General features: G+C 33.3%; 1 protein-coding gene across 11 annotated transcripts in view; it reads right to left on the reverse strand.

The window, feature by feature from the left end:
* Positions 1-437: 437 nt before the first annotated feature.
* The window catches only part of GKAP1 (G kinase anchoring protein 1), an 88,954-nt gene continuing 75,569 nt past the window's right edge, over positions 438-13,822 (reverse strand). For 8 of the 11 annotated variants that reach the window (XM_070590842.1, XM_070590836.1, XM_070590838.1 and 5 more), the window contains 5 exons: positions 10,207-10,308; positions 6,696-6,759; positions 3,612-3,682; positions 3,014-3,091; positions 438-763 (listed from right to left, as the gene is read on the reverse strand). In XM_070590842.1, coding sequence (XP_070446943.1) covers positions 716-763; positions 3,014-3,091; positions 3,612-3,682; positions 6,696-6,759; positions 10,207-10,308 — 363 coding nt within the window. In that variant the 3' untranslated portion in view covers positions 438-715. The remainder of the gene's footprint in view (positions 764-3,013; positions 3,092-3,611; positions 3,683-6,695; positions 6,760-10,206; positions 10,309-13,822) is intronic. The other 3 variants (XM_070590840.1, XM_070590835.1, XM_070590841.1) reach the window with 1 other exon arrangement.

A 13,822-nucleotide genomic window follows, 5' to 3' on the forward strand; every position in this document is an offset into this window, starting at 1 on the left:
TTTCTCCCCCACATCAACATTCTCTGTGCTCAATGTGTCACGTTTCTGTCAAGCCAGAGTGTTCTTTAAACAAATACCTCAGCCCAGATTTTGTTCTTTATGCCTGGAATGCCTCTCAATAAATTTATAGAAAAGGTATCTACCCTCCAAAAACTATCTCATGCAAATTTTCTCAATTTCTAAACAATGTGATATCACAGTCTAATCTGTATGGTAATTTTTTGCTGTTGTCTTTACCCACCCCCACCTTCTATTTCCCCTGAGCAGAAGCTACTTGAGCTACTATTTTTCACTCATCTTGTACGTCCCATAGGGTTTAGCATGCAGAAAGTGCTGAGTAAATATTCACTGAACTTAGATGATCCAATTAAACTGACCGTGCTATAAGCAAAAATAATACTTTCACATTGTTTCTGAAACTTAAAAACTCAAACATATTAATGGAAGAGTAAATTAGTTTTATTGACTGATGAAAAACTAAAGTGATAAGAAATATGGATAGTAAACAATAATCATTGAGTTCTGTTGGAGTTCTAGTTTTCTTCTTTCCACTTTAAGCCAAAAGGACATAAAACTATAGACTGTTAGTGAGCTAATTGTTTTAGGTTTCTTCAACAAAAACTGCATAGTTTAGCAGTTGCACAGCATTAAATATATACATTTTTGCAAAACCCTGAAAGTTTTAACTTTTGTGTTGACCCAAAGGCTAATGGAATCACCTATACTGGTCGGATTCAGAGTTTCTTTTCCCTTTTCTGCCACCCTGTAAAGAAAAATAGGGCAAATTATTTAGGAAATACCATTTGGGGGCATTTTCATTTTAAGACTATATGAGACCAAAGGCATTATGGGTAGAAGATGGAAGAAATTTCTTTTCTGAGTTTGTTGCAAATTTGGATGCGAGTACCACTAAATTATTTTTACAAATGATTAAAATAGGTTGTAGAAAACAGTTACTTCTACTTGAATTAGTCTTGACTTAATAAGATTACCCAATATCTTATTTTTTAGAGCTCATTTGGACTGTCCCAGACTTATTTAAAAATAAAATTTTTGATCAATACTAAAATAAACAATTTGCTCTGTATGATGAGAAAATTTGGTAATTCATTACTCTTTTGGGTAATTCAATTTCTAATTCAAGTTCTATCTAGTCTTGTTCATATTAGACAGCATTAGAAAGCTGATTTTGTTCATCACCGGGTTGAAAAGTAGGTTATACTTTTTATATTGCTCAGTGACATATACACATCTGTATTTAATTTGCTCCAAATGAAACTCCATGTATGGTATTTGACTTGAGCCAAGGAAAGAGAAAGGCAGTTTAAAAGACAAGAAATATTTTACATTAGTTATTTTTAACATAACATTTTTTTCCTTATTCTGATTTAAAAAGCAAATATTCATTATAGGAATATGGAAAGTACAAGTACAAAGAAGAAAATTAAAATCATCCATAACTACTCTATCCCTCATTTAAACTTATAAATAATGGTTTGATGTATTTATCTTACAATAATTTTATAGTTTTTTCTTCATCTTTATAAACTATAGCAATGGTACCCAAACTTAGTTCATCATTAGAATCACCTAAGTAGTAATATTTTTTAAATTCTGATGTCCAGGCTTTGAACAAGACCTATTTATTTACAATTACCAGGAGTGGGCCAAACAATCTGCAATTCAAAAAGTTCCCAAGTAATTCTGATGATCAGTCAAGCCTGGGAACTACTTGTCTGGGGAAGTGCATTTCTTAAAGTGGTGGTTCTATCAGGGACACATGGAACCCAGACTCATTAAATTATGTTAGCAGCTTCTCTTTGTTTCTTTCATCCTTTTTATGCCTGTAATTTCCCTCTTGGTGGTCAAAAACATTTCTATATCAACTTTCTTTAAAAAAAAAGTCAAGTCTAAGAATGCCATTATTCACTCCTGAACAGACAAAAGTTTCACAAAGATTCGTTCAGAGAAAAAAAGTATTAAGATGTTACATGGGGCCTGAGATATGTAATCACATGTATTAAAAACAAGATTTATTTCCTGATAGCAAGAAAATTAAAATAAATTTACCAAAAAATTTTCTAAGTTAGATAACCACTATACATAGGTACCAATGTTATACAGGTTAAAACTCTTACCTTGCTTCTCAACAAGATTAAAAAAAAAAATTCAAGGATCCTTTTCAAAGCCTTCCAGGCAAATGGAATTCTCCTTCCTGGACTGATGAGATGTCAAAGTAGGAGCTAAACAACTTTTATATTCTCTAGGCCACCAATGGCTTTCAAACTTTTTTAACTCTGATCCCACATTAATTAATGCATTTTATATCATGACTTAGACACACATACATATGTATATACAAAAATATATATATGTGTGTGTGTTCACATACACACATATACATATCATATACTGAAACAAAGCACTGATATCTTTTTACTGCTTCACCCAGAAAAAAATGCTGAATTCTAGCTTGTACACGCAGAAGAAATGACAGAATCAGAAAAATCACTATATTGCAACCACCAAAATAATAACTGACAAATATCATCAATGGACACTGAAACCATTGGGTAAAAAGAAAAGGATAATCACATAATCTCAAAGTATCACTCCACATATTATTTATTAATTACAAAGGGGAAAAGATATCTTTACAATGAAGATACCTAGAAGATAACTGCTGTACCTGAGTGACTAAACTTATTATATAATGGGGTAAATGTCACTGTGTGCCTTCCCTCAATATGATTCAATGGCATGTATGTCATGTCATCTACATAGTACACCAAGGATTTTTCTGAATTACTTAAGTTACTGCTGTATATACCAATATCTAGAATAACCTGAACATTTTCTAAAATGTAAATTATATGACCAATAATAACAAAATTATTAATGTTTGGTGAATAAATTTTGGCCTAAGAATAAAATAATGCATTTATGCTCACATAGTATCTATCCCAAATGTATTACTCGTAATGAAAACACCTTCAAAATTATAAAATCATACCTGATATCTGGCTAATTCTGCTTGTAATACTTTCACTCTAGATCTTTCTTGTTCTAATGCAGCATGAAGTGAAGTCACCTATAACAAAATATTTAATAAAAAAAGACTTCCTTTTTTCTTTTCAGGCACATACTCTTCATTCTTGAGACTTATTCACAATGATGATTTCTGACTACTAGATGAATGAGCATCAGAGAAGAACCCCTCCCCGATTTCAATTAGTCATTTTACTCAGCTATAAATTAAAGATAGATAGGACAAGCTCACTGTTCTTAGAGAAGACCACATAATAAGTGTGCGGAGGGGAGAAATCAATTCCATGAACAGGGTAAGTTCTAGCTGCCCTTTCTATCTCTGTGTTCATAGTCTACATCAACTAAAACACAACCCCGTCTTCCCCTATTCTTCATGACATACCTACCTCCCTTAGCATGGTAAATAGAATCTTCATTAATTTTCTATTACACAATAATAATGAAGCATAATTTATATCACTTTCTTGCAGTGTGTTGATGGGCTGTATTTTTGTTTAGTCAAATTTCATAATTCAGGACTAAAGAACAGCTTAAGAAAACCAGTCCCATACGGTTTTCCTTACCTGTATAGTTAGCTCATTCTTGATACTTTGCGATTCATCAACTTGTAGAAGTATTTCCGCTTTATCTTTCACTGACAAAAAGGGAAAAACAGCACTATAATCTTTTCAATCACTCAAATATTTTAACAGTATTTTAGTGAACCAAGACAGCAGACCAGTCAGACAAAGATTAATTGTCCTCATACTTAATGAATGTATTTCTTGACCCCATGGCTCTTATTTTTAACTGGTAAATTCTAATCATTATTATCACTACAGAAGTTTTCTTTTGAAATTTTACATTATCTGTGGTGTTAAAATATTAATTGTACAAATATAATGAAGATTAGTTTTTTCCATCTACACTAGGACAAGGACACAAGAAAATTAAAAGTTTCACACAGGGAAAAAACTTTAAATACCCTGACTAATCTTAAAGCAAGATTTTTAAAAAATGTAGAGTGTTTTTGTTTGTTTTGTTTTGTTAAATTGTCAGGGCAAACATACCATAATGCCCACAAAAGTTATTTTTGTCCAACTTTACATACCAATAAAGCATTCAAATAAATGTAGCTCATAAGATCATAACTGATAATATAACATCTGTGGTCTCTTAGAACTATTCATTTGTCTGGAGGTTTTTCTCTCTTCGGGGAAGCAAGAGATCTATATTTGGCCCCTATGTTTCCTAAACTTTACAAATCTCTACACGGCTGACAACTTCCTTAACCTATAGTAACAGCTAACTCATGAAAATCTAAATCCTCAACTTTGGAAACAAGCTAGGAGATATTGAAGAGGTACAAATGTAATAAAATTAGTAAAGGAGGAATTGTTCAAATATATGAGTACTGATCACCACAGCTCTACCAATATAACACTGTAATTCAAATTTATTTTTCATAGTTTAATATGATATCCAATAAGGTGAAAAGAAACAAATCATAGCGTCTCAAGAATCAACTTGGGAACTTCTACAAATTATACCTTCTACCCTCCATCCCAAGAATTAAATACACTCACTGAGAACTAGTGATTTTTAAGAATTATATTTCAATTGTAGTCAGTTCTTCTATAGCTTGTTTTGAAAATATGTATTTGTTTCAACGAAACTGATACATTAGAGAACTTAAACATAACACAAATTTTGCATTTGCTTAAGCACAATTTCATGAACACAAAACTGCACCCATGCACACACACCTCAAATATCTACAAGCTATCTCAGTTCACTGTGTGTTAAGAACCACACCAACTTTCCATTCTTCCGTCACTTAACAGTAACACACAAGCTGTAACCCTTGTGAAGCCTACTTCTACAAGAAATTTTAGGTTGTCTTCAAGGTAAAGTGCTATATTTATTATAGCATTTATGTGTTTAACCATTTACACATGTATAAAACTGTGTGGCTGTTTTTATTGTTTCCATCTTTTTTTAATGTGCCACTGACTAAGTTTTTGAGTGTTGTATACTCCCCAACTCCATTTTCCCCATAAACCTTATGGTTTTAACTGTGTGATTTTGCAGAGATTGGTGATTTTTAGGAACACATTATATGTGGAACACATTATATTTTTAGGAACACATTACATGCAACATTACATGTTGCATTATAACAGAACTGACTGTATTTACATTTATATTTAAAATGCTAGAGGATGTGTACTCTAAGGTACTGTATTTCTCATGTCCTATATAGGACCACTTTTCAACTTTTCAGTGGTCCTATGTAAAATTCTTCTACTTGGATTATTTATAGTATGGAGTATGGACACTGATGTTATTTACTGGTAGCCATTTTTAATCTATTTTTGAGAGTAAGCTTTTATTAGTTAACTTTCTCACTTTTCACAAATGTTTCGTTAAGTAAGGAATATTACTTTATTTTTACTTTTTACATATTTAAAAATCATACATCCAATAGCCAACGATACCCTTAATTTCTTCAATTAGAAATATATCTTGTAAACAATTATTTTATTTTCATAATTTTATTCATTAAATTATCCACATGGAGCTCAGTAACATGTAGAGATCTAAATTAATCTCAGGATGTTGATATCTAATTGTCCAAATAACGTATTTCCCCATTACTCTTTAACTTCTATTTCATCAGTTAAGCTGTATAATAGTTAAGTTATAGTTATATTATTAAAAAGAATAAAGTCATAAAGTTTGAATCTACTTCAAAACCATACATTCTTTTAAACTGGACATGATTTCTGGTTTTTACTCATATTGTTTTGATAACTTATTTAATAATATAGTTTAAATTTTGGTTGGACAATTCCACTCCCATATCTTCATATCTGAAACAATTTTTTGTATCCTGTTTACTTATTCTTCAAGGTGAGTTTCTTAATTTATTAAGTGCTATACAGTACTCACATGAGCTACATTTGGTATTTCATTAACATTTACTAACAATGAAAATTGTTTATTACACTTAATTTTGTCTATTTAGAAGATTTTCTCATTTATTCATGTCTTTCTCTATGTCTCTTTTATGGTTTATAATCTTCTTTTGCAAAATTAATACACATTCCTTTTGTGCACTGAATGAAACATTTTCACAGAACTTTCAAGGTAAGAGTCACTAGGTATACATATTCAGGATTACAACTGATTTGGGGGGTTTTCATATAACATCATCTTTACTAATCTTATTATTTCTAATCATTTTTTATTGATTTCTTTGTCTTCCTGCTAGTGACCTATTGCCGAAAGTTTAGAGTGGCAGCAGAAGCATGAAGAGTGGGGGAGGGGAAAAGGAAAACCTAAAATGATGATAGCCCTTCTCCTCTAATAATTAAAAAGCAGAATCGTAAGCGAATGTTATTCTTGCTTTCCCTCTAAATGTAGTCCAATAATTTATAAGAAGTGAAATTTCAAGAGTTTCTCTTACCTGAATAATTGCAAACTTGTGTAATACTAAGGTGCTGTAAGAGTGACATGTAATAATAAAATTATCAAGAACAGTCCAGTTTGTATCACTTTGGGAAACTTTTTTATTTTGTTGAGTTGATAAATCATATATCTTGAAAAATTATCTTCAAATTTTTTAAAGATTAACTTTTAATTCTAAAAACACACAAATCACTTACTTTCACCTTCCTGAAGCATTTTCAATAACTGTGCATTTCTTGCCTTTACTTCTTTATACTTTGCCTAATAATCAAGGAAAAAAGATTTAATTTTTAAAAGGTAAATGATATAATTAATGACTTACTCTCAATTTATGGAGCTACGAATTCTAAGCTTGCTCAAAGACATAAATTACTTCTGTAAGAAATTAGATGGAGGAAAATGTATTTGGAACTGTCTACTGCTTAAATTAAATCCCTGGTACAATAGTAGAAATTAATATTATCGGTGATTGAAAAATAAAGAAGAGAGGGATAAAAGTGGAAAAAATTCAGGATAATATTAAGTTTTCCTGAAGAGTCTTTCTCTTTTCTTCCTTAAATAAAACCCTTATACAATTCAAAATAATGAGATGAAAACAAAAAGAAAATTGATTCAGAGCTCTATACCAGGATTATCGAGTACTGTAGCAGAACTTTCTGTATTTGTTCTATATCTGCCACTGTCCCATATGTGGGTACTAACTACTGGAAATGTGGCTAGTGTGATTGAGAAAATGAATTGTACATTTTATTTAGTTTTATTTAATAAAATTTTTAATTTTATCTTATTTTTATTTATAAAAATTAAAAATCTTAATTTTATTTATTTAAAATCCATGTGGTATATTAATTTTATACCACATGTAGTGGTTACTGTACAGCACAGTTCTGTATTTTCTCAGTTAAGGCTTTACTAATCTCTTGTTACTTCATTAACCAAATATTGCTAAATTAATTTTTGGCTGACATGAATTAGTAATTTATTGAAATATTCTTCAATTCTTTTTCGATTTCTTTTTCTATGTCTCTTAGCTTCTTCTCAAACTACATAAATGACACAATTCTACATTTATAAACAACAGGAATTGTGTTCCCACATTAACGTCCATATTCTGGGGAATTTTCCTCTTATGCTACCCGTATTCAACACATAAAGCACTCTGAATTATTTATAAATATTTAATACATTAATACATTAGAGAAAATAATACATTTACTAATTACAGAAAAATAAGAGATCAGAGGGAGAAAACAGATCAGTATAAAAAACTTGTCATTTCTCCTCTCAATATGTACACAGATATGTACAGAAATTGCCAGATTCAAAAATCTTTCTTGTGAAGTCCAATGAAGATGGCTTTTACTAAATATACTATCCCTGAGGATGAATCAATGACGTTACTGAGTAGTAGTGCAGACAATACACTAAACGGAAGTAGTAAGCACCATAGTAAACATGAGGGAGTAGGAGTTTTGAGAAGCTTAGACATGAATGAGGGAGATAAGTCAGATGGAAACATAAAAATATGATGGGAAAAACATATACAGTGAACTACAACCATATTTACTATGAATATATCTACTGTGAATCTGAAACCATATCCACTATGAAATTCTCAATCTCAGGGCTTCAATCAATGTCACTATCTCACCAAACTCTATCCCTAGCTCAAGCCTTTTGTCCAAGGTCCATATCAATGTACATGGAGGCACCTCTTATGCTAGCCTTTAGGGGCTAAAGTCAGCCCATAAAGCAAAAATTACAAACGAGCAAAATTACCCATGAAAACTCTTTATATTGCCCATAAAAACAGCATATATAGCTTTGTATATACAACCTTGAATAGTAAATATATCTACAAAAACTTAAATGTATAAAATCCTAGTACAATGTAATTTATAATAAAGAGTACAAATGAAATATACAGTGCCCTTATTAGTACTTTTAATTTCATGAAAAAGAGAGCACTTAAGTTAAATACACATAGTTGTGACTCCATGTGTCCAACTGCATCCTGAACATCAATGCATGCATCCACAGCCATTTAAACTCAACATGTCCAAAATGGGATCTATTAGTTCCCATTCACCAAACCAGTTCAAAATGTGCTCTTCCTCTTACACTCAATACCTGTTAATTGTGTTACCAGGCTATCTTCACTCCACTTCCCTTCCCTTCTAAAAACCTTTACTGCCCTTTCTTTGCTAAAATCCAAATGTCTTCAAATTCTGACCCCAACTAACATCTCCAATCTCACCTTCTACAACTTCCTATGTCTCGAAATGTCAGCAAGAAAGTACTTTTTACCATTCCCATGCCTTTGTATATGCTATTCTATTTAGAAAAACTATGTTTTTTGTGAAATCCTTACCAATTTTCAACAGCAGCAACTGATTTATTCCTGTTTCTGTGCTTCTGGAGGACTCTGTCAAATCTAAACTATAAATTATACATTGTACTGCAATTATTTACATGTCTATCTTCCCCATTAAACTATGAGCTTCTCGCTAACTCATCTTTGTATTCCCTGTGCCTAGCACATGCTAAGTGCTCAACAAAAGCAATGGATAACATAAATGACAAAGAAAAAGCTATGGGAGATGGGTGGGTGCAGTCCAAAAAGGTTTTAGCAGGGATGATTCTTAAAGGCACGAGTAGAATAGGAAGGGAAATGTAAGAACCATCAGGGATGGAACTTGATTTATTTTTTCACTATTACATACACAGGGCCAAGAAAACTACCTGGCATATTACAAGCACTCAATAAATAATTGTTGAGTAAACAAAAATTAGTCAAAAAAGAATGATACTTGAGATGAATAAGAGACTTTTTTAAAAGCTGAAGGAAGGAAGAAAGAGGCAGGTTTGTGGTTAAAACAAATTGTATAAGTAACAAGTGCTGGCAAGGATGTGGAGAAATTGGAATCCTCATGCATTGCTGGTAGAAATGTAAAATGGTGCAGCTGCTGTGGAAAACACTTTGGTGGTCACTCAAAAAGTTAAACATAGAATTACCATATGATCCAGCAATTCCCCTCTTATAAGGTATGTACCAAAGGAACTGAAAGCAGGGACTCAGATACTTGTACCCCAATGTTTATAGCAGCATTACTCACAATAGCCAAAAGGTGAAAACAACACAAGTGTCCATCAACAGAAAACAATATGTGGTATAAACATACAATGGAATATTATTCAGCCATAAAATGGAATGAAATTTTGATACATGCTAAAACATGGATGAACCCTGAAAACATTATGCTAAGTGAAATACGTCAGACACAGAAGGACAAATATATCGTTCTACTTAAATGAAGTACCTCAAACAGGCAAATTCATAGAGATTAGAGGTTAGCAGGGGCTGCAGAGGAAGGGGAAATAGGAAGTTTAATGGGTACAGAGTTTTTGTTTGGGATGAGGAAAAAGTTCTGGAAATAGTAGTGATGGCTAGACAACACTGTGAAAGGACTTAATGCCACTGAATTTTACACTTAAAAACTTGAAATGGCAAATTTAATGTTATATATGTTTTACCATGATAAAAAATATACTATCATTTAGATTAGATATAATTAATGAAAGAGTTTAAAAACCTAAATAGCAGAAACAATATTTCTATGAATCAAATATTAAGCACTTACACATAAGAAAAACAGAAAATGTGCAGATTTATAGAATTATTTTAGTTTACAGTAAATAAATACAAACCTCCCATTGAATGATCACATTTTTTAGTTTCTGGATTTCGGCATCTTTCCTTTCAAGTTCCAACTTTAGTCTTTCAATTCTTCCATCTTTTAGAACTACTTCCTGAAGAGGAAAAACACTATTTTAGAACTAATATAGTTCTGCCAATTCTGGCTTACAATATCCTTTGTGAAAAGTTTAAGAAGAAAAATCCCGATTTTAATTCGTTTTCTAAAGCAACCTTAAACTGTTGACTATATTTCCACTTCTACTCAATTATATAATTATAATTATGTACAGCGCAGGCAAATAAGATATTTATGATTAATCTCAAACTATAAACATAACCTAGAACAATATCAGGGCTTTGAAATGATATTTCTATCCTGGAATAAACTTATTAAAAGTGCTCTGTAACAAGCTGTTGTTATTACTCTATCTTAAAAATCCAAAAGAGAAAAACAACTTAGAGCTGATACATATATACATACTTTTTGATAATGTAAATATAATGGCCACATGTTAATCCATCCTGCACTAATTTAAGTGGCTATACTTTGAAAAAACATTTGTTAGCTAAGAGAGATGGCTTTTTTCCCCTCTAAACACGAATGCAAATGTCTATTTTACTAGAAATGACAAGTTTTTGTTTGTTTGATTTTTCTTTAATGAAGAATAAGACAGGCTGATGACAAAGTATGTCTCTTCCAGATGGGGCATTATTTTTAAATATGGCCCTCACCCCCTCCCCAGCAAAGCCCCAGTCTATTACAGTAAGGTTGGAGTCAATATGCACTGGCTGGAAAGCGACACTTGACTCATAGGCAGAGGGTTTTAGACACCAAGTCCAATATTTTCTTTTGCTTTTACAGACAATGAACCTGAAACCCAGAAAGATAAAGTGACTTGGCCAAAATCACATGTTTAGTGACAGAAATGTGGTTAAAACCTGGGTTGGAAGACTGTCCAGTGCTGTGTGCCTCAGAAGGAATCAATAAAATAAGGACTGCTTAAGGATAGTCACCAGAATAACACAAAAGACAGAATGTCCTTCTCAAATCTTATCCTCCAGCCAGGCTAGGGAGGGCAAGAAGACAAAAACAGGAAGCTTATTGGTCTACTACACTTACTCTAACTTGTTTTGGTCTAAGACTTAAATGAACAGTTTCTTTTCTGCCAAGAAACAGTTTTGAATGAGCTTTTACATACGAGTCTTCTACTAGCAGGACTAAGGATCAAAGGGAAAAAGATAGGGGAAGGTAGAGGGGGCAAGAGGAAAGCAAACTTGTGGGCCCACATAGGCAGGGCTTGTGGGACCTCTGCAGCAGGGTGTGTGGGCCCACAGCTGACTTGTGCCACAAACCATCATCAACAGCCACATGGACCCTGCCCCACCTTCCAGTGCCTGAACCAATCCTGCACTGCTGTGCCTGGGGTCAGCTCTACCCATCAGTACTCCTGAGGCAGCTGTGTACTGCAGCGCAGCATAGCCATATCTGGCCAGAGGCCTGCCCTGCCCAAAAGAGAGCTGACAACAGCCTCAGTGAGCCACACCAGAGGCCTGGAGCAACTGTGAGCCCCTGAGCCTAGCAACCAGCCACACTAGGGGCCTGACTCACTTCACAGCAAAACAGCAGTAGTTGTGTGTTATTAGACCTCACAGGCAGCCATTCTGGGGCTTACCCCACCCAATAAAGTGATCGTAGCTGCTGCATGTGGCTTAGACTTACAATCCGTCAGCCTGGGGCCAGCCTGACCTACCCATGCACACATAGCAATAGCAAGCCCGCCACAACAGAAGGGCACATGCAGTCCACACAAGAGACACTCCTGGAACACGTGGCACGGGTGATGTAGGGAAGCATGTTGCTAGGTCCCATAAGACATCTCTTACGTAAGGCCACATTTCCAAGATTGGGAGATATAGCTGATCTACCTAATATATAGAAATAAGCACAGAGAAGTAGGCAAAATGAGGAGACAAAGGAATACGTTCCAAAAAAGGAATAGGACAAATGCTCAGAAAAAGAACTAAATGAAAAAGAGATAAACAATCTACCTGATAAAGAGTACAAACTAATAGTCATAAGGGTGCTCACTGATCTTGGGAGAAGAATAGATGAACACAGTGAGAACTTCAACAAAGAATTGGAAAATATAAAAAAGAACAAATCAGAGCAGAAGAATACAATACTGGAAATGAAAAGTTCACTGGAGGTAACCAACAGCAGAGTAGATGACACAGAAGAATGGATCAGAATCTGGATGAAAGAGTAGAGGAAATCACCCAAGCTGAAAAGAAAAAAGAATTAAAAAGAATGAGGATAACCTAAGGGACCTCTGGGAGAACATCAAGCATACTAACATCCACATTATAGGTATCCCAGAAAGAGAAGACAGACACAAAGGGGCAGAGAATTTATCTGAAGAAATAATAGCTGAAAACTTACCTAAACTGGGGAAGAAAACAAATATCCAGGTACAAGCAGCACAGAGAGTATGAAAAAAGATGAACCCAAAGAGGTCCACACCAAGCTACATTATAATTAAAATGTCAAGAATTAAAAATAAAGAGATAATTCTAAAAGCTGCAAGAGAAGGGCAACAAGTTACATACAAAGGAAACCTTCTAAGGCTATTGGCTGATTTCTCGGCAGAAATTTTACAGTCTAGAAGGGAGTGGCAGAATATATTCAAAGCACTGAAAGGAAAAAACCTACAGCTAAGAATACTCTACCTGGCAAGGTGATCACTCAGAATGGAAGGAGAGAGAAAAAGTTATCCAGAAAAACAAAAGACTAAAGGAGTTTATCACCACTAAACCAGCCTCACAAGAAATGTTAAAAGGACTTATGTAAGTGGAAAAGACAAGACCACAAACAAGAATAAGAAAATTATCAAAAACAGTATCACTAGTAAAGGCAAATATACAGTAAAAGTAGTGGATCAACCACCTATAAAGCTAATATGAAGGTTAAAAAACAAAATTACTAAAATTCTCTATTTACATGATAAGAGGTTAAGGGATACACAAAAATAGAAGAGGTAAAATATGATACCAAAAACATAGTGGGGAGGTAAAAGTGTAGGGCTTCTAGTAAGAGGTCAAACTTAAAAAGACCATCAACTTAATATGGATTACTATTTACATAGATTACTATATGTGAACCTCATGGCAATCACCAACCAAAAACTTATAATAAACACACAAAAAATAAAGAGAAAGGAACTCAAACATAACTAAAGAAAGCCATCAAATCACAAGGGAAGAAAGCAAGAGAAGAAGAAAGGAACAAGAAGACGTACAAAAACATGCAGAAAAAAGTAACAAAATGGTAATAAGTACATACTTATCTATAGCTACCTTAAAAGTAAATGGACTAAATGCTCCAATCAAAAGACACAGGGTGGCTGAACGGATAAAAAAACAAGACCTATATATATGCTGCATACAAGAGACACACTTCATACCTAAAGACACTCAAAAATTGAAAATGAAAGGATGGAAAAAGATACTCCATACAAACAGAAACTAAAAGAAAGCTGCGGTAGCAATTCTTGTATCAGACAAAATAGACTTTAAAACAAAAACTGTAACAAGAGACAAGGGCATTACATAATGATAAACGGAACAATT

Source organism: Equus przewalskii, chromosome 22 (assembly GCF_037783145.1).
Source record: "Equus przewalskii isolate Varuska chromosome 22, EquPr2, whole genome shotgun sequence".
Taxonomy (NCBI): Eukaryota; Metazoa; Chordata; class Mammalia; order Perissodactyla; family Equidae; genus Equus; species Equus przewalskii.